Source organism: Strongylocentrotus purpuratus, unplaced genomic scaffold, assembly GCF_000002235.5.
Source record: "Strongylocentrotus purpuratus isolate Spur 01 unplaced genomic scaffold, Spur_5.0 spur5_scaffold_9, whole genome shotgun sequence".
In the NCBI taxonomy this organism is placed as follows: Eukaryota; Metazoa; Echinodermata; class Echinoidea; order Camarodonta; family Strongylocentrotidae; genus Strongylocentrotus; species Strongylocentrotus purpuratus.
The window spans coordinates 25,745,284-25,767,539 of record NW_022145615.1 but is presented as its reverse complement, the minus strand read 5'-3'; the positions used below and the strand labels follow the sequence as shown (position 1 = coordinate 25,767,539).

The 22,256-nt window shown below is 36.0% G+C and overlaps 1 protein-coding gene across 2 annotated transcripts in view; it reads left to right on the top strand.

Moving 5' to 3' along the window:
- The window catches only part of LOC105444635, a 31,136-nt gene that overhangs the window by 3,775 nt on the left and 5,105 nt on the right, over nt 1-22,256 (top strand). Inside the window, exons 2-18 of one of the 2 annotated variants that reach the window (XM_011679130.2) lie at nt 4,872-4,908; nt 5,653-5,757; nt 7,332-7,472; nt 8,327-8,434; nt 10,923-11,072; nt 12,103-12,210; nt 13,439-13,585; nt 14,594-14,716; nt 15,542-15,661; nt 16,183-16,308; nt 16,724-16,789; nt 17,405-17,525; nt 18,017-18,267; nt 18,625-18,850; nt 20,374-20,552; nt 21,086-21,142; nt 21,761-21,805. In XM_011679130.2, coding sequence (XP_011677432.2) covers nt 4,872-4,908; nt 5,653-5,757; nt 7,332-7,472; nt 8,327-8,434; nt 10,923-11,072; nt 12,103-12,210; nt 13,439-13,585; nt 14,594-14,716; nt 15,542-15,661; nt 16,183-16,308; nt 16,724-16,789; nt 17,405-17,525; nt 18,017-18,267; nt 18,625-18,850; nt 20,374-20,552; nt 21,086-21,142; nt 21,761-21,805 — 2,110 coding nt within the window. The remainder of the gene's footprint in view (nt 1-4,871; nt 4,909-5,652; nt 5,758-7,331; nt 7,473-8,326; nt 8,435-10,922; nt 11,073-12,102; nt 12,211-13,438; nt 13,586-14,593; nt 14,717-15,541; nt 15,662-16,182; nt 16,309-16,723; nt 16,790-17,404; nt 17,526-18,016; nt 18,268-18,624; nt 18,851-20,373; nt 20,553-21,085; nt 21,143-21,760; nt 21,806-22,256) is intronic. The other variant, XM_030976915.1, reaches the window with a different exon arrangement.

Here is a 22,256-nt window from a genome sequence, read left to right as displayed (position 1 = left end):
GGCAATGGCTGTTTTTTTTAAATAAATAAATGGACTCGATCTGCCCGCGCGTGCCCCCTATTTTTCTGTACTTTACCTGTTTACATGCCGTTATACAAAGCAAACAAAAATGCCCCTTGATTTTTTTCTTCTTCATTTTTTTTAATCATGACCAGCCCCCTCCCCCCTCACCCGCCTGTATGACATCTCGGATCCACCATTGTAAAGGGGCCCCCTGGAATATTCAACTCTGTATCTTCTGCTCGTCCCAGAAGGAGCTACAGCCACTCACCCCGATCCAACGCAGTTCACATGTCGCTCTATCATTGCAACATGTGTTACATTACTTAATACGGTGTTTGATGTTAAACTGCTGTGCGAGCGAAAAAAAATTGTGTTTTTTCCTCTCATAAATAACCTCAATACACAGTGGTTTGTCAGGGGTCTTTGCAACGAAGGCCTCAAAGTCAAAGGCAAAATACTGTACTGTGATGGCGACTAAATGTTTGGCCTTGGTAAATTTGGAGTATTACTAAAGAGTAAAGTATTACTAAATGTATTTCTATTACATTGTGTTTTTTGAGTTTCAAACACTTCCAAATATAATAACAACAATAACAACATAATTATATGTTTTTTTTTTTGTTTTTTTTTAATATTTTTTTTAGCGTGAAAGGGAAGTAATTGATAGTTATCGATTATTCATGTGAACAATAATGGGCAATTACCTCAACCACCTATCTCGTATAGAAAAGTTGTAGCATAATACATGGCCTACGTATTTACTTTTTAAAAACATTCTGCGTAATCCTTCTTGGAAGAAGCAGGAGCATGCCATGTAAGGAGTGGTTTTCAGGTCGTTCCCTCTTAGTTTTAAAACCAATTTTGCTCATAATAATAATAATAATAACAATATTTATAAAGCGCAACATATCCATCTCTAGAGATGCTCAAGGCGCATACAAATAATTTAAATTAATATTCAACATACTTAAGATTAAAGAAATATTAAATGTTAACTTGCATTAGATCATACAAGTTCATGGTGCCAAGGTACATACAATGTGGCGCTGTGTTATCGTTTGTTTTGCATGCATTGTATAAAAAGAACATTGAAATTTAACAATATGCATTGAGCATCAGGTGAGTTCTAAGCCCAGTTTTGAAAGTAGAGAGAGTGTTGGCCGTCTGAATAGAGAAAGGTAACTTATTCCACAAAGAAGGAGCTGCTGATGCAAATGCTCTATCCCCCAATTTCTGTTGGTACGTATTTCTTTAAGTCTAATATTATGTGATGAACGTAAACCAGAACGACCTGTAGAGTGGGGTGATAGAAGGAATGAAATATATTCTGGAGCTAGATCATTTAAAGTATTCCAAAGAAAAGCGTGACCCCTGTACAAATTTGACATTTCGAAAGACATTCTTAAAATTTGATAACCTTTGTTTTCCTTGCATGCCAGAGTTATGCTCCGCCCCCTATGGTTTCTTCTTGCTTGAACATTAAAGTTCACAAACATACTGCACTTGTGGCATACATCATTCCTCTCAACTTGATCATGAATCTGACATTTCGATTGTTTTCCCATGAATTCGTCTGAAGACCCCATGCATTGATCGTTGAGCTATGTATTTCCTTTTTTTTAAAGGGCATGACGCATTTCATGCTAAATTACAAGCCTGTTTCCAGTCAGCACTTTGACTGATATGAGTCATTTCTAGTTAAGATTGAACACAGTGGATACACCATCAAAATATTCGTATTCTTTTGTTAGTTGTATTCTCATGTCATGACGTCATTGATGCGATTAGCGGTGGCATGGATTGGGGGAGACACGTCCGGTTACTATAAATGTAACTTATCTTTCTTTTCGGGACGAAGTCAAAATAATCAAGTAACTCCGAAATTGAATATTTCTTCATAGAAATTGACATTTATACTTATACTGCCATGATAATAGTGCTCACGAAATTATCGAGAATAAAATGACCGAAATTTCTCTTTTTGCATACCATTTTTGCCCGAAGCTTTTTAATACACATTTTCAGGCATATTGAAGTACCCGTAAGTACAATTCAACCACTTTAATCTTTACCCCCCCCCCCCATGAATATTGATAACACGTTAGCACATGTAATCCGAAGAATTATGACTATTTTATAAGCGTACGATTGGTGTACTGTTAATGATAACGATGTAGATGAATGAGTCACTCTTATGTGGTAAAAAATGCCAACATTTCTATGACCACTTCCAACACCACAACTACAATTGATTACGAGAAGGAATATGACGAGGGCGGGGTGTGAGACGTGGGGGTTGACCAAGTGCCCTTCAAAAGGTCTAAAAAACAAAAACACAATATAACTGACGTTTTTATGCATGTATGAAGCCAAGGGATATGTTTTAACTATCTGAATTTTTATTTCCATAATGTTTTTCATGAATCTACGGAAAATTCCCTTATCCTCAAACTCTTGCATTGACCTGGCAAAAATGATGCCCTGCACCCTTTAAAAAGACTTAGAAGTTCGTTTTAATCCCAGGCCTATCTCTACTTATTTGTTCGCAAATACAATTTTTTATCTGCTGAGAGCCAGAACTCAGAAGGCCTTGTAACCAAGGAGCTTTAGACACAGAATCTATACCTCCTTGGTATAACTCTGCGTTTACCTTGGTACAACTATAACTTGGCGTTTACCTTGGTATATCTTTGCGTTACCTTGATACAATTATAACTTTGCGTTTACCTTGTTATAACTCTAAATTTGCGTTTACCTTGGTATATCTTTGCGTTACCTTGATACAATTATAACTTTGCGTTTACCTTGGTATAACTTTGCGTTTACCTTGGTATAACTATAAATTTGCGTTCATGCTGGTATAAATTTGTCTTTACCTTGGTATAACTATAACTTTGCATTTACCTTGGTGTAAATTTAACTTTGCGTTACCTTGGTATAATTATAACTTTGCGTTTACCTTATAACTTTGCGTATACCTTGGTATAACGATAACTTTGCATTTACCTAGGTTTAACTATAATTTGCATTTACCTTGGTATAACTTTAATTTATGTTTACCTTGGTATAACTATAACTTTGTGTTTACCTTGGTATAACTGTGCGTTTACCTCACACTATTATATGCTACATCGTGATTGCTTTAAGCATAATGTACACAACGCTGCACTTGTATAGTAAATTAGTAAGTACCCATTAGGCCGATTACCATTGCAGTACCACTCACTATGAATTAGAGGGGAAACGAATCCTGTAAATTACAAAGAAATTGATATTTATGAAAAGTGCAGTGAAACGCAAAAAGGTGAGGTGCTCGACAGTTACATCAAATAGTTGTCAGCTACTTTGATAACTTTCAAAATTCGTAACTTTTTCATCTTTATAGGATTTTCCTCTAACTCTCATTGTGATCTATTTAATTCGTTGTCTGCATTTTAGTAAACAAAACGTTATCAGGGTGGACTTACCCTTTAACTGCCAGTACACTGAGCTATAAAATAATATTCACATAGCATGACATATACTCGACACAGAGTACATGCTGGCTTCCTTCAGTCGTACCTTCATTTCCCGTGTTTGACCTAGGCCTATAAATTGTCTTAATGCGATCCATCTGAATGCACTTTATTTTCCTATTTTTTGGAAGCCAAGCCTTGTTAATTATTCATATTTTGATGTTGCTGTTGATTCGGTTAACTTTCCATTTAACCCCCCCCCCCCCCCGGTGAGTCTGCTCCGTTTACTATTAGAACTAATACCTTTCAATTATTTTCGTGTTGTTGGAGAAACAATGTTTTTGCATCCTCTTTGATTTTTTTAAAATTTGTTATCATCATGATTTTATTCATGATATTATTAGAATTGTACTTAACGGCATATCTAACTGTATTTGGTATTTTCAACAAGCTTTTTATCGCAATCGAAACATGCTTGTACAAATTATTTTGCATGAAAAGCAGCCGAAGCTGGATCAATCTTGTTTACATAATGTTGGCTTAATATACATCTATACATTTATACATTTGAAAAAGAAAAACACATGTTATTTTACTGCGGAACTGAGAAGCTTGCATTGGAACCTTTAAATGTGGTTGTGAAACCGGAAGAGCATGTCCTTCGAGTTTTCAGTCTTTGAACCTTCCATGATAACTCAAGTTTAAAGATAAAGTTGGGTTTTGGTCATGCGATTGCATTGTGAAAGAAACAATGTTGAACCGATCAGAAAAAAGCTGATCATGTAGCATAATAACTATTGGAGTGAACTGCAAGGCTCTTGAATCATCAAAATTATAAGAAATTTGGCCCAATCTTGGTCAAAGCAGGGATATGTGACTTTAAAGTCGCATCTCCCTGGTAAAAGTAACAAGCAATGTACACAGAAAGATGTACACTGTATATGGGATTAAGTACACAAACATGATTGTGGAATACAAATATGGTCCTCCTTTTTAAGCTGTTAAATGTCATATTTAGAATATGAAGGCATTTGAAGAGCCATGCTTTTCAGGGAATATTTTTTCTCTGACGTTTTTCCACACTTGCAAAATAATAATAAAAAACGCTGACAAATTATTTTTCACCTCTCCCCAGAAATCAACCTTCTCTTTAACTAATTGGCGATTGTATTTAGCTGTGTATATCACATATTAATTATACAACTACACACTTTCATGCATTGTCATGTCAAACCAAAACCCGAACAACAACATCATTTGTAAATAAATATAGTGATATATTAAATGTACATTGTGCATGGAACATTATAATAGTAGTAGCTTTAGTAGGTTCTCTTTGTTTTAGTATTGTTTCTAGTTTTGAAAATATTGTTCCTTTTGTATTAATTTCATCCTTTTTGTTTTCTTACAAAGACCAGACCGAGCCCAGCAATAGTTGATGACCCAACAGGTAAACAGATGTGGGTGTGTGCGTGTGTATGCGTGCATGTGGGTTAAAAGGAAACAAAATTGTTGATGTATGGAATATTGGAGAAGCTATTTTGAGAAGCGGAAAAAAGGATAACTGGAGTTTAGTGGATGTAAAAGAGTATGATATTTTGATGCAGTTTAACAGAGATGTATTATCGAGGAAGGTTTATGAATATTTTATAGAGAAGTTAGACAATTTATTTGTCTTGAAGATTCATGATGGACGGGAATTTTCAGATTTTTCAAATGAGGTATGTAGGGAGATATTTAGTAGGCCTAGTAGTGTATTTGGTTGGATGGGGTTATTTGTTTTATGTTACAACTGATTTCATTTTTGTTTTCATCAATTGTACAATCTATTATTATTATGTAATGAAAGTGTTTTGAATTCATGTCAAGGAAAAACAACTGTATTTTATTTCTAAAATTAATTTGTATTGTTTGGAATCAATACAAAAAAACTATTGAAAAAGAAAGAAAAAAGAAGATCATCTGGTAGGTTAATTAAAACAACCCAGTCATAACACAAGATAGTGCACGTCTTGATATTTTAATGCTGCATCTTGAATATAGACACACAAATACACCCCAAAATAACTTGGCGAGAATGGATTTAAATCTGTCACTGTTTAACTATACTGAAATAAAGTCTTCAATTAAATTCTAGTCAATCGAATACTTTCTATTCTACTTGTAATACTATCATTTACAATCTGTCTTTTAGATTTATGCCAACTTACCTGCGATAGAAATGAGCATTTGAACACGTCTTTATGCAGGTGTGAATGTGATGAGGGATACAAACGCTCCACGTATCAAAGATGCGAAGGTATATATTTTGTATTCATCACTATTTTTATGTCGGTACTATTTCGGTGATTTAATGTTAGTATTAAATGTATTTTCTACAATATATTATCGTTGTTTCCTATTAAATGTCTGAAGATCTTCGATGATCTGTCATGATCATTACATCAATTTTGTATTACTTTTTTTGATGACCCGTTATCATTTTCGGACATTACTTGCATAACTATTTTTAGGTGATCTATCAAATTTATTTACTATTATTAATATCTGTCTTATAATTACAATTAGCATTTTTCTTCTTCGATGATCTGCTCTATCGTTATTTTATGATTATCTATGGGTGATTTTGTTTTCATCCTTAAACATCAAATGAATGCTCACTAACACAAATATATATATTTCGTTATGAATCTCTCGATATTTTTGTCTTATAGATTTCGTTCAAAGAACATCCGTTTTTTTTGTTTTAAATGATGTTTTGTTTGGTCGAATAAATCAATTCGTGATTTGTAAAATTTTGTATAAGGTTTCTTCAATTCTAGTTGAATCTTATTGGTTTGGTTCTAACCCGTTGTTTTTCCTTTTCTTTATCACCATCATCATTCTTTTCTTGTTCTTGTTCTTCTTATTCTTCTACTTCTAATTCTATTTCTGTTTTTTCTTCTTCTTTGCTTCTCCCTCCTTCTTTCCAACTCCTTGATCTCCTTCTTTCCTCCCCCTCGCTCTCTTTCTTTCCTCCCCCTCGCTCTCCTCCTTCCTCCTCACTCCCATGCTTGTAGAAGATACCATAGCATCATCCCCCGCATTCGAAGAAACTCATTTCGTTTCCTTCCTGTTCTTCCCTCGTGGTTCTAATATTTTTCCAGTCCTTTTGTCCATACGTTCGGCTTGGAGTTCTGTTATTCCTCCCTCTGGTGTGGGTCATGACATTGACTGGTTATTACATGGGTTAATCTCTTCACCTCTCCATCCTCATCCCATCTGCTTTATGGGATAAACATCACTTCTCTACCAATATGTCATAATTCCATTTACAGGTGAACCGCCATGCGGTTGTTCTGGTGAAAATCCTTATTCTGTGGGCAGACATTGTAGGAAAGTTGTAATATAGGAAGTGTTCAATTGATCATAGCATGTAAACAAAGAGGTTAAAGACGTTTTGCTTCGTTGCATTTTCTTCATGTTGGTGATGACGCATGATCATGTTCTTAAAGAAGTGGTGTAGATCTAAACATGACTTGTGTAGATCTCCATGGGTATTACATTCGTGTGATAAGATTTATGCCCTTTTTTTGTTTGTTATCAAGCGTCTTAATTTCATTCATTATAACTGGAGATTATATTTGTAAGATAGATGCACTTCAAACTTTGCACAAGACCTTTAATGTTAACAAAAACTTTGTTTTTTTAATTTTTTATTTATTTGTTTTTACCTGTTCAGCCTTTAATACCGAGGGAATCAATTTAATTGTTATTTACGATATAGAAACACGTTCTACATCATAAATAACTACAGCCGTGCCACAGTCTAATCATGACCCTTTCTCTATTATGTTGTCGATCATTTTAAGTATATATTTTTGTCGAATACAGATATTAATGAATGCAGAGAGAATCCTAGACGCTGTAAAGGAACATGCACCAATAATCAAGGTTCTTTTGAATGTCGATGTCGGCATGGATACGTACTTCATACCAACGGCTGGGATTGTTATAAAGCTCCCTTAGCATTATGTAAGTTCACAATTCACTCCCATTATTATACGATGCAAGTGGTATTACATGTTTCTTGAAATGCTAGAACACTATATTGCTAAAGCCGGGGTAATAATAAAATTGTTGAGCGCCTGGAGTTTCAAATCTGTCTTTGAGCGCTATACAAGAACCCACTATACTACTATTATTATGAGCCTATTATTATAAAGCGCTTTACCAGTTACCACGAATTAAGCAACCAAATCGCACTCAGCATTATCACCCTAAATTGAATTAATTTACGAATCGTCACTTTACAGTGCAAACTCTACACTTTGCGGGGAGCATTCCAGCCAGTTGCCCCCTTTTCACAAAATGCACCTCACCGTTTCTGCTCTTTTGGAGTCATAATTGGGATATCTTCGTTTGTTCTAATCTACTATGAAAACTAGTGAAATCCACTCTAAAAGAGTAATTTTAACCACTACTCTGGAGTAGATTCCACTATAATTTGGGATGGAGTCAACTCCAAAAAACGATGTAATCCCTATACTTGAATCCCTACTATCCATTGATTTCCATTCCCTTTGTGTTGTCATCCCATTTTGAACATTATAAACAGTGCTTTCAAATACATTATTGTTTAAAGACCGTCAATACTACTGGGCCAGAAGGGATTAGACCACACAGCAAGGTCATTGACAGGTGGCTATCTCATTAACTCAGCTCTCAACTAACATAAGAAAAAGTTTTCTATATAGAGGGAGCAAGTAGCTACAAGTAGGACAGTGGGGCTCTAAATCAACTTTAATAGAGACATGGCTAGAATGAAGAACAAAAAAAAAAGCTAAAACATAACCTTTAATTCCTTTTCCTCTTTTTCCTCGCTCCAGTATGTGCAGGTTTAGCTTGTTATGATAGCTCCAGACTCAATGCAAACGGGTGCGAGTGTGACTGCGGCTATGGGATGCGTTACAATTTCGTCACAGAAGTTTGCGAAGGTGAGAGGCTGTAAATGTTCATGTTGCATATCTAGATTAAGTATTAAAACACGATAAGTGAACAAAAAGTAATAGTAGTATAGTAGTAGTTTTTCTATACAGAACTAATTCCTTTCATGTTCCACATAATATAAACAATGACAAGATAATCACAATAATAAACGTAATGATATTACAGAAAATTAGCATTGAAATACCTTTCACATTGTTTTGTTAAAGTCTTGTAATGCAACATTATTTAATTGCAGGAAATGAAAAACGAACCTACTTGAGAGCACTGCTTGTTAGGTGTTTGTTCGCACAATAATAAGTTAAACTTTATACATTCATAACTGAATTTTAATTTATCTCGATTCTTTCTGATTGTGTCCAAGAAGACGAAGTAACATAACAGTACAAGTCAAGAAATTGCCATGGCTTTTAGATATCATTTAGATCAATCATACTGCAATTAACAGTAATTTGTTTTCTAGAAGTGCGACAAAATTTCCATTGCTAATTAAGAGTTATCTTCAATTTTGTTTTGTAATTTTCCAACTAATTTGTTCTCGTAATGTAGATATTGAGCTTGCACGAGTAGTATAACCATAAAGAAACTGATTCCTCAATTGTTACCCTTTACTACACTTTGGCTCAGAGACATTGTACTTAAGTTTAAGTTTTATTTTTAGTTTTATTTCCAATAGAACAAACAATATATTAAACAATTATGACAAAAAAGTAATCAAGGAAACTCGTTCCATTTTTCTTTTTTTCTTTTAGCAGCATGGGAATTTGTCGTTCCGTCTTCCGCTCCCCCCCCCCCGCCTTTTTGAATATCGGTACACAGACTGTACCCACATTTTTTTTAATTTGAAGCTATCAACGAATATGAGAAAGGGCTTCATAACTCTGAACAAGGCTGTTTAAGAAGAACAAAATTCCCGCCATTCTATCGGGAGCAGGTTACCCCTGTGCCCCCTGTATATATATAGCTACGCCACTGATTGTACTCACATTCGTTCGACAATATCATGGAATGTGAGGACGGTCTTCATATCTGTGAACAATGTTGTTTAAACAAAACAAACAAATCGCCATTTGATTGGGGTAAATGCCCCTGTGCCCCTATACCTACACCGCTGACTATTCTCTTATTTTTCTCTTTGAAGATGTCAACGAATGTGATATCCGTGAACAAAGTTTTTTAAACAAAAATCTTTTCGTCACTTGATTGGGGTAAATGCCCCTGTGCCCCTATACCTACACCGCTGACTATTCTCTTATTTTTCTCTTTGAAGATATCAATGAATGTGATACCTGTGAACAAAGTTGTTTAAACAAAAATCTTTTCGTCACTTGATTGGGGTAAATGCCCCTGTGCCCCTATACCTACACCAATGACTATTCCCCTTTTGTTTTCATTGAAGATATCAGCGAATGTGAGGACGGTTTTCATATCTGTAAAGAAAGTTGTTTATTGAATAGTAAAACAAAAAATCTTTTCGCCATTTGATTGGGGTAAATGCCCCTGTGCCCCTATGCCTACACCACTGATTATTCCCTTATTTTTCTCTTTGAAGATGTCAACGAGTGTGATACCTGTGAACAAAGTTTTTTAAACAAAAATCTTCTCGCTTTTCCCTTTTTGGGATAAATGCCCCTGTGCCCCTATACCTACACCACTGACTATTCCCTTATTTTTCTCTTTGAAGATGTCAACGAGTGTGATACCTGTGAACAAAGTTTTTTAAACAAAAATCTTCTCGCTTTTCCCTTTTTGGGATAAATGCCCCTGTGCCCCTATACCTACACCACTGACTATTCCCTTATTTTTCTCTTTGAAGATGTCAACGAGTGTGATACCTGTGAACAAAGTTTTTTAAACAAAAATCTTCTCGCTTTTCCCTTTTTGGGATAAATGCCCCTGTGCCCCTATACCTACACCACTGACTATTCCCTTATTTTTCTCTTTGAAGATGTCAACGAGTGTGATACCTGTGAACAAAGTTTTTTAAACAAAAATCTTCTCGCTTTTCCCTTTTTGGGATAAATGCCCCTGTGCCCCTATACCTACACCACTGACTATTCCCTTATTTTTCTCTTTGAAGATGTCAACGAGTGTGATACCTGTGAACAAAGTTTTTTAAACAAAAATCTTCTCGCTTTTCCCTTTTTGGGATAAATGCCCCTGTGCCCCTATACCTACACCACTGACTATTCCCTTATTTTTCTCTTTGAAGATGTCAACGAGTGTGATACCTGTGAACAAAGTTTTTTAAACAAAAATCTTCTCGCTTTTCCCTTTTTGGGATAAATGCCCCTGTGCCCCTATACCTACACCACTGACTATTCCCTTATTTTTCTCTTTGAAGATGTCAACGAGTGTGATACCTGTGAACAAAGTTTTTTAAACAAAAATCTTTTCGCCATGTGATGGGGGCCCGGTAAATGCCCCTGTGCCCCTATACCTACACCGCTGACTATTCCCTTATTTTTCTCTTTGAAGATATCAATGAATGTGATGAAGGTCTTCATAGCTGCGGGCAAGGATGTATCAACACCTATAGGAGTCATATATGTTACTGTCACGACGAGTTTTTGATTAACTCAGACAACAGAACATGCTCTCGACTCCCCGCTAAACCAGATTCGCTGCGTAAGTTATAGAGGGAAATGTTATCGTTATGTCTTTTTGATAATTTGAAGCGAGAATAAAATGTGTAATTCAGTTTTTGAATTCTCGCCTTTATAGGCGCATATTGAATACACATGTATAATTTCTTTTATTTTCATTTTCATAACTAATTTTTTTTCTTTGGGTGGTCTGTAGTAATGTCAATAAAACCACCTAACTGTATCGAACTTGAGTGAAGTGAGATCTATTTTACATAAACAAGTAAAGAATTATCGTAATCTAGCTCAAGCATCGTTAATGGAAAGATAGCTGTCTCCTGCATTAAAAGCAATCGTTTGTGCATAGTAAGTTATAGCATGGAATTTGGGTTATATGAAATTCAACGTAATGATTGACGATGCAGAGCATAATTATGAATACCTTAAAAGTATTATTTCGGCAATAAAATACACTAGATGAATAATTGCACAATTACACATCGGGGAATCTCGTTACATAGATGAAGGATATTCGGGTATATCGGTGCCCAAGTATGAGTTCGGAATATGAGGATATTCGTTCAACTCGTCGCCTGAATGTGAGGTGCTGGTTGCCCGAATGTAGGAATCAACGTCAGGTCTCAACCTACACTGTGAAAAGGTTGGGTAATACTTTTCCAACACTTTGCCCAACGTTGTGCCATTAGTCAACCCAACCATCTAGTGGGCAATATTTTGCCCAGTGGTATATTGGTAAACGTAAGTACCCTACTACGTAATTGTTTCATATTTTGACCAAAATGTGGGCAAGATATGACCCTTCAACTGCCGACTACGGTAGCCCACATGTTGGGAAAATCTTGACCAGCTCTTGAGCAATATACGAAACAATTATGAACGTGTGAAGTAGGGTACTTACGTTTACCAATACCACTGGGCAAACTATTGCCCAATAGATGGTTGGGTTGACTATTGGCACAACGTTAGGCAAAGTGTTGAAAAATATTGCCCAACCTTTTCACAGTGTGAAGATAAAGGTCATTCTTTAATATTTGATTTATGTTTGTTTGCAGCTTGTGATGGCATGAAATGTTTGTTCGGAATATCCCTGGACAGATACCACTGTGAATGCATATGTGAAGAAGGTTTTTACTTCCATGAACGGAGAGGAACTTGCGAAGGTAAGTACTTAAAGCCCCACAATCCTACTTGTAGCTACTTGCTCCCTCTATATAGAAAACTTCCCCAATCGGTGCCTGTTGGTCCCCCATGATCCTCTTTTTCTTATGTTAGTTGAGAGCTGAGTTAATGAGATAGCCACCTGTTAGTTACCTCGATGTGTGGTCTAATCCCTTCTAGTCCAGTAGTTTTGACGGTCTTTAAATAATGAATGACTTGTATGTGTATTTTTTATTATTTTATAAACACATTCTGAATGAATCTGTTATGGATATAACATTGTTATAAACACATAATGAATAACTGATTGATTTTAACAGTATTGTGCTTATTTTTGTGTGGTTAATGTATCTGTTTCTGTCCGTACAGATGAAGTAGCATTTCTGCAAGTGACATCATATACTCTATTTTCTTTTTAAATCAACGTAATATTTTCTTCTAAATATATGAATGTAAACCGGCCGCTATAAAATTACCTCTCCAACCATAGACACTTAAAGCCCCACCGCACTAGTTTGGCCAGGAGGGATTAGACCTCCCTGCAGGTTCACTGACAGGTGGTTATCTCATCAAATAAGCTCTCATTGAACCTAAGAAAAAGAGGATCATGGGGGACCAATGGTCACGATTAGGCATTGTTTGCTATATAGAGGGCGCAAGTAGCTATAGTGCAGTGGGCAGTCACATCTCCCTGCTCCAAATTTAAGTGTAATGATCCATATACTTTGTTGGTTGGTTGGTTTTATTTTCCTTATATAAAATGTATATATATATATATATCGTCACCGTTTTCACGAACATAACATAAATATTCAGAGCCATTAATACAGTATTGCTTTATTCTCCTCTAACATTTGTCAAATAGATAGACGAAACAGTAGTATATAATTGATCAAGAGGAATATTTTATTCTCCATTGTTGATTTCTTGCTGACGTCATCTGTCCATATAATCATTTCCATCACAAATCGATACCACATGTTAATAATCTGAATTTATATAGCGCTTCATGCGAAATACCGTCTCTCAAAGTGCTTTAGAGATAATTACCCCGGTCATCGGATTCATTCACGGTTAATGTTTGAAGTTTGAAGTTTGAAGTTTATTTATTCCACATTTTACATAAAAAAGCAGTTTAATTTTTTAAATTTTTTTATACAGGCGTATAAGAGTAGATTTCACACAAGAAAAAAAATGTTATTACCATTTGAATGATTTGTATTGCTCTAGATATCGATGAATGTCGAGAATACGAGGAGTGGTGTGAACATGAATGCGTGAATGAACCCCATGGTTCCTACACATGTTCATGCCCAAGCGGCCAAGAACTGGATAAAGATGGATGGACCTGTAATGATATACGACCACCACCCGAGGGTATGTGAACTGACCATTAATGATCCGGGAATGGGGGCCGCGAGGGGTAATACGTGGGAATGGAGGGGTGGTGACAGGTGTAATAGGGGTACGGGTCTATGTCACTTATAATCCTTAACAGACTGGGCTATTAGCTGTTCTTTTTAATTGACTCGTGACCTTTCAAGTTTCAATGTTATGTGACACCATGACTGTCAAAAGATGTACACGCAAATATGATATCAAAAGATGTGCAAGACTCTTAGGTAACAGTCATGAAATGGCGGGATTAGCTTTCCAAAACTCTGAAAGTACTTGGTTGCAGTTACGGATCATATAGGAGGAGAGAGAAAAAAAGGTATTGTGCCAGAGCTTTTTTGGTATTGTGCACACCCTATACATATTACTGGATCCGCCCCTGGCAGGGACATGTGTCTCGAGTCATTTTTTTTGTCCTAAGATCCGGCCTTCATAGAATATTTTGCCTAGAAATGTTGCACTATGTGTTTATTTTACTCGCTTTTCTTGTTTTGCATAGAAAAATGATACTGCTCGTTATGAAAATATTGTTAAACAAATTATTAATCCAGTTGCAGATTGAGGGGCACAGTCAGCCTGTCCCCCTTTTAAACCCAAAATAGCAAGTCTTACCTACACAACAAAAGCATTATCCCTTTTAATTGCGCATTGTTCAGACTTGTATACCCCCCCCCCCCTCCTTCAAAAAAATCCTGTTTTCGTCCTTGTGTTAGTCCATAAATAGCCCGATTGCAAAGACTTTCGAAAGATCAACATAAGGGCACTTTAAATACCCTGTTGTATTTTTTGTCAATGTCATATCAATTCAATTTCAATTTCAACTTCAATATATTGTCCAATATTGGAAATTTGATTTGCTCACATTTTTACAAACGTACAAAGAATCAAAATTGTATTTTCGATATGGTGACGAACAATGCCTTTGTATTTTGTTTTAAGGTTGACTTTTTAAAATTCATTGCGATCGTTGTGAATATTTTTTTTAAACAGATGCCATTCTTGACGACTGTACGGACCAGCACTTCATGTGTAAGAGCAGAATGCAATGTATGCCGGACGAACTGGTGTGCGATGGGTACGGTGATTGCGGCGATCGCTCGGATGAGAATAACTGTGAGTACGACATCGGCGATGATGACGATGACGAGGATGATGATGTCGATGATGATACCCCAGTCACACCAACAAGACTGACACCAAACTGAAGACAGGGCACCGTAACACGAATGTTTGCTATCAAAATGCAGATTTGAAACAACTATTCTGATTGGTCGATGGTCAGCCTTTTGAACAATACATGCATGCAACTATGATCTTGATTGGCCATTGCCATTTACGAATGGTTGCAACTTTTGTGTTGTTACGGGGGCCCAGATCGAACGAACCATTTCACCGAAAGGCAATGAGTCGGTCGGTTTGGAATCGGTGTAGAGTTTAGTTGGTATGAGTTAGACCTAATAGAAAATGAATCACAGTATGAAAAACAATCTTGAAAGTGATATTTCCACAAAAATGAACAGATATATAATTCATATGCCAACCAGTTTAACTCATAAGCAGAAAATACCATTGGCTGAGAGAACATGAATTGTTAAAAGTTAGTATTATTGATGCCGACATTATTGATATTTTCATGTGGTATAATGATTTAGCGACATCGGACTAATTCTCGGCTGAATGTACATGTAGGTAACGCATTAAGACATTAATGATAAGGGAAATAAATGAGAAAAACAAAAGTATTTATATTTTTGTCAGTTAACATCTTTTAAGGATTACGGATGTGTAATGGCGAAGCACGATTAGTTAATGTTTGTTAACATTGAATATTATTTGTGTCATGTTCGCAGGATGGGGTGGTTAGGTGGGGGGGGGGGGGTCATTTAATCGCTACATTGCGTTCAATCGCTGAGGGTCTTTTAATTTCATTTTTGACAGGTAAAGAATCATGCAATTCCCAGGATTTCCCCTGTGCCAACGGAGAGAAATGCATTCACAAAGATTCAGCCTGCGATTCAACTAACGACTGTGGTGATTGGTCAGACGAGCTGGAATGTGGTAAATGCACCAATCAGCTCAGCCCTCTTACAATTCAACCCTAAATTAGGACAGGACATTATTCATGTTTTTAAAGCCTGAGATACGAGAAACAAATTAAAACCTTTAAAGTACTCGACTTAGTAGGTTTACCTTCTCTTAAACATTAAGATCATTAAATTGCATGTTCTTCTCTTAAATCAGCTAACTTGAAGGAATTTGAGTAGGGGGCATGTTTGTAATCCGTTTATGTTTTCATCAGTTGGTAGTGTGCAGTTGTCAATATGTAATTATGCATTACTCGTTAATAGTGTTTACGAGTATAGGCCTAATAGTAATACGTGAAATTACTTATTTGCCGACATGCAACAATAAAAAAAAAAAAAAAAAAAAATTAAAAAAAAAACAAGAGAGAATTGCCCTTAGACTTTGGTTAAGTGCCTTAAAGTTATACGAATTTAGCGGCTTAATTTCTAATGTAAAATGTCACGACCCTTCACTCTCGCTTACAGCAGGTCTTGACTAATCTTCTAATTTCTTAGGATGCCAAGATGAGAGGGACGAATGCAGTGCTTGGCAATTCCGAGGCGAGTGTGAAAGCAACCCCGGCTGGATGAACTGGCATTGTCGTATGAGCTGTGGACAATGTACAGAGGGAGATGGAACGCGTAAGATTGTCTCGTTAACATTTTATCTTTATTTCAGAATATCAGTCTCGAACATTTTAGTATGATAACATTATATTTGAGAAGATGAAATTTCCGAGATACAAACGTAACTATTTTATGCGCATGACCCATGTAGACCTGCGATTCCAGGCCGTATTAGCCCCGCGATCTCACATCGCATTGCCCTCTATTCATTCATTACCCACGTGCAAACCCGATGACCTCATGGGGTCATGACCCCTGTTAGAAACCAAAGATGGACCATTAATAGTCAACAAACACAATTTGTTGTAATCGTCATATTTTCATTCGTTGGTTTCATTCGTTGGTCATCTATATCCGGTATTTTTAGAAACGCTCTTCCATCATGTCCTATTAATCCTGTTTTAACATCTTAAATGATTATGTTTTTCAGCTAATGGAACGCTGTCGGAAGAAACAGAGACGGGAGCTTACTTCATCAGAAATTCAGCAAAATATTGTTAGTCAAATAGTGTCAATGATTACAGATTTTAGTTGTGGAGGAAGTTCTCTTTTAAAAATTCTAAATTTGTAATAAGTAACTTATTATTGATGATAATGCAATGACATTATGGTTTTAATTTAGTTCATATTTTACACATTTTTGTCATCGTCAGAACTCAAGATCTATTAAAACTGCATTTGTACAAGTTTTTATTTTAACATGTTAATTGTGCGATAAGTTGGCAACGTAGTCCTATATTATCGCCGCTGTTTTCGTGAGGTGATTATTGATGAATAAAAAATCATCTTATAAGTTAAGTGAAATAGCTAACTATTATGAATAACATGAACATATTATATTATCATGGGATATGGAGACCGAGCATTTTCCTCTATTGCTCCTCGCCTGTGGAATTCCCTCCCATCATCTATTCGCGAAATTGACAACCTTGACCACTTCAAAGCTTCACTCAAAACTCACATCTTCCTTCAGGCATTTAAATGCTAACTTTATTGGAGGAGCTCGCGCCTTTGAATGTTTTTTTAAACAGATATATGGCGCCATACAAATGCTGTAAATCATCATCATATTCACATGTCTTAATTCGTTTTACTTTGTATTGATATCTAGCTACGTATCTGCAGTATACGAGGCGTAATAAGGGCGACCGACCTGGGTCAGCACTCAATTCATGGCGATGTGACAGCGTGGGTCCAGTACCCGCTCATGTTAGGGTCAACATGGGTTTAAGGTCAGTATCAGAGGTCACAGGTGAACACGGGTCGAAGGTGATAAGGTCAAATGGAAAACCGAACCGTTTTTTCTATATTTTGTTTATATTTCAAAGCATTTGTTTATTAAAAATGATTTGAATTACGATTAGACTTATCTGTTCGATTCACTTTTTATGTTTTGTTTATACTGTCAATGCTTATTTCTTTATTACCTTAAAATCTCAACATAATGTAGTAGGCCTATATAACTACAAACAATAATGAGAACACATTAATTGTTAAAGATAAATATTTATTGTGTCAAGCAGGTCAATATCAATTTATTGGGTTATATTGTATAATATTGATTTATAAATGTCTCTTCCTGTGTATTATTTTCAATGTTCCTATCGTTTTCCAAATATGATGATATGATTAAAAGATATTTAATATAAATACAACATGCAGAGAATCAGGAATACGTGTTTACGTGGAGGGTCAAGTCAATGTTTTTTTTCTCCTTTTACAGCCCTTTTTATCAGAAGTACACCAACGCTTACGCAATCCCAATCATTGCATCGGAACGAGTATCTGACGAAGCTATCAAACGAGCCTGTTACGTCGTGCGCGTCATGTTGGCAGATCGGAGGGACCTCAGGCAAGAGATGTACAAGAAATACATGCGCGTCGCCATCTTAGCAGAGAACGAACTCACGATCCATGTTCCTGAACATTCACATCTGGATGAGAGCTACAACGAACGTATTCGATCCATAGGAGGTGAGGTTGTTTATCTTGAAGGACGATGTACTCAAAGCGTTATTCCAAATTACGCCAACCGATTGTTTCGTTCATTTTAATAGAATTCACGACACCGTAAGCAATGAACAACAATCCTAGATCCGTTCTGTGAATTTAGAAAAGAATATCTTATTTAATCAATATCATTTAACGGCGCAATTGAATTAACGCATCGCGTGCATCGGCGCCTTATTTCACAAAACTTGTTGTCAATGACAGGCTACAATAACTGTTATAAGCTACTGAAATCGTGACATTTGATTGGCTGAGACCAAATTTGTGGTTTTGAGTATTGTTTCTTCATCAATATCACTAATTTCTCGTCATCTTCCATAGGTACGTTATACATCCCCCTGGCGTCAGCTGCCGAGGAGAATCTCATGTGTCGTGACGGTGACCGGTGGATTGACGAGGATACCTTCGTCCATTCCTTCGCCCATAGTATCCTCAAGATCGGCCTTGCGTCAGACAGGGTGTTCAGCCGTAAGCTAGGAGCTGCGTACTACCATGCACGCAGGGAACAGCTCTGGTCTAATTCACGCTCCGACGACTCAATGGATGAGTGAGTTATGCCCGTCACAGTTTTATTTTGATTGCGTTATTGTCATGCGCTAATCGAGTCTGTGAAGGCATTTCGCCCGTTGGCCAGTTATCAAAAAGCATTCCTTTACATTATATCATTTGTAATCGCTTTTGTTTAACGATTTCACTCTCAAATGGCGCATTCTAAGACCAAAACCGTCCTCAGTCAGGCAAATGCCGTCTCGTGTATAACGGGCTGTGCGTCCATTGCACGCGTTGCGTCATTCTCCTGACGTAGGTCTGCGCCAGTCGACATTTGACGTGCCATGAGACAGTAATATTTTACTACAAGTGAATGCAAGATGGAACAATGTAAAAGATGTTTTCAATTTCTGGCTTCAGGGTTCTGACCTTAACAGGCTTGATTAGCGCATGAAAAACGCAACGGGTATTTACCATCGTTCTTCTATCGACATTTGTATCATGGTTGCGTTCGTGTCATTATTATCATCATCGTCATCATTCTTCTTCTTCTTCTTCTTTTTCTTCTTCTTCGTAGTGGTAGTAGAAGTAGTAGTAGTAGTAGAAGAAGTAGTAGTAGTAATAGTAGTAGTAGTAGTAGTAGTAGTAGTAGTAGAAGTGATACAGTAGAGCAGTTGTAGTAGTAGTAGTAGTAGTAGTAGTAGTAGTAGAAGAAGTAGTAGTAGTTATAGTAGTAGTAGTAATAGAAAAAGTAGTAGTAGGCCTAGTAGTAGTAGTATTAATAGTAGTAGTAGTAATAGTAGTAGTAGTAGTAGTAGTAGTAGTAGTAGTAGTATTTATAGTAGTAGTAGTAGTAGTAGTAGTAGTAGTAGTAGTAGTAGTAGTAGTAATAGTAGTAGTAGTAGTAGTAGTAGTAGTAGTAGTAGTAGTAGAGGTAGTAGTAGCAGTAGTAGTAGTAGTAGTAGTGGTAGTAGTAGTAGAAGTAGTAGTAGTAGTAGTAGTAGTAGTAGTAGTAGTAGTGGGAAGTAGAAGTAAAAGAAGAAGTAGTAGTAGCAGTAGTAGTAGTAGTAGTGGTAGTAGTAGTAGTAGTAGTAGTAGTAGTAGTAGTAGTAGTAGTAGTAGTAGAGGTAGTAGTATTAGTAGTTGTAGTAGTAGTAGTAGTAGTAGTAGTAGTAGTAGTAGTAGTAGTAGTAGTAGGAAGTAGTAGTAAAAGAAGAAGAAGAAGTAGTAGTAGTAGTAGTAGTAGTAGTAGTAGTAGTAGTAGTAGTAGTAGTAGTAGTGGTAGTAGTAGTAGAAGTAGTAATAGCAATATCAGTGTCATTGTTATTATCATAATCGTGATCATGACGATGATGATCATCTACAACATCATCATTATCACCACCAATGATGTTGTTGTTACTACTGTTGAGTTCTATAGGTAATATCCTCTCTATACATTAAATACTTCAGTTTATAATAATAAATAAATTGACCACATATGCTGTTGATATCAGTTCACATCAAAAGATATTTATAACTTATGTATTTATCAAAGTGAAAACGATATGAATATGATTTCTCTTGTTGACTCTTTTCCAGGTATTTCGCTGACGGCGTTCAGAGTTTCTTCAACGTGTTGGCACCGTACCGATACGGGGTTCATACCGGCGTGGACAGAAGGGAGAAATTAGCGAGATATGATCACACCTTATACAAGGTCATGTTAGAAGTGTTTCCCTGCCAAAATAAGATGATTGGTCGCTGTAGTTTTAATCCAGGTGAGTCGCAGATTTTAGGTTGATTCATTCATACTATTATTATTTTATCACCATATTTACGCTGTCTGAATGATCTATTTTTCATTAGTATGTTGGATTTTTTTTAAATATTTTTTTTTACATCTTATCTTTTCTTCAATCGTTGTTAATCCATTTTCGCAGCCACTTTCTACTCTTCAATACCAACGATGTTTCATAAATGATACAATTTATTATTCTTAGCATAAAAGAGTTGAGGGCTGTCATGTCGTCGGGTCCTCTAAAGTCATCTACTTTTAATGGCAATATTTCCAAGGTGATAGCTTTGAAAAGCAAACGAAGACGTACTTTGCCTAATCTATGAAAAATTGTGGACATCGATTTTCAACAGGGGTCAATTTGCGGACTGAAATTTTGGATGGAATGGGTTGTCACCCCTACTCGAGTGACACAACACAACTCATGTGTACCGAATGTGTTGAAAGGCAGACAGTTAGAGAATGCATAAAATGAATATTATGAATTTTTGTTTCCTCTGAATCCCTCTTCCATAGATACTTTGGCGGAAAGGGATCAACTGTTTGTGAATTGCAATCCAGAAGAGAATGAAGGTAGTGTTCCTCTTTTATTCATTGTATTGTATTTTGTAATGCTCTATCTACAAAACTTTTGTCAAATGCGGTATATCCATTTATAAACCATTTGTCAAACTTAGTATAATATCAGATAAAAGCACATTCGTCACAAACTGAAAGCTACCGAAACAAAACAGTGGATACGTGCTTATTAGAGTACCATTGTTCCAACAATGCATTGCATGATATATATATATATATATATATATATATATATATATATATATGTGTATATGTGGAAGTATTATTTTCTAAAAGGAAACAGAATATACTCGTGATCGGCTATAATATATTTGTAAGAGATCATTTTTAAATGTAAGACCTTCATGTTCAGAAAAGGTGTGAGTTTATAAGTGGTCATTAGGGGGTTGGAGTCCAAACTGGTCTACATTAGAGTATTCCGTAAGCCCTCTTGATTCGTGGCATAAAATAATAATAATTAACAAAAAAAACGAAATACAAAATACCAACAACAAAAAAATCAACAAAAAAAACATCAGCCTTCACATGCGTAGAGTGACTTCAATAATATTTCTCGGTAGGATTTGTTTGTAATAAGACAATTCATCAATAAATTGCATCTTTTTTGTTCAGAACCGGAAGCAACTGAAGCGCCGACAACGGCGGCTCCGCAAGTCGGTATGTCCATCCTTCTCTTACTCTTACTTTTACAGATTACTGTTGATGCCCAAAATGCTGATTTTTTAATTTGTTTAAATATATTTTTTTTAAATAATAATAAATCGACGAGTGATAATAATTAACATGATAATCACATAGGTAAAGATGTTGAATATAAATTTGTGTTTCGAAACGCAGATGATGATTGATGATGATAATTTTGATGATTCTGAGAATAATGATTATAATAATGAAGAAGAAGAAGAAGAACGAGAAGAATATGTTGGTAAATGAAAATAAGAAACCTAAAAATAACTACTTAGGAAGTCATAGAAGCCCCATAGAAGTCATAGAAGAAGTCGTATAAAATATGAAGATATTAACAAAATATGGAGAAGTAGAAGAAGAATTGTTGTAAAAAAAAGAAGAAGATACGATGTCTAAGTGATGGAAGGATAAACCATTTAAA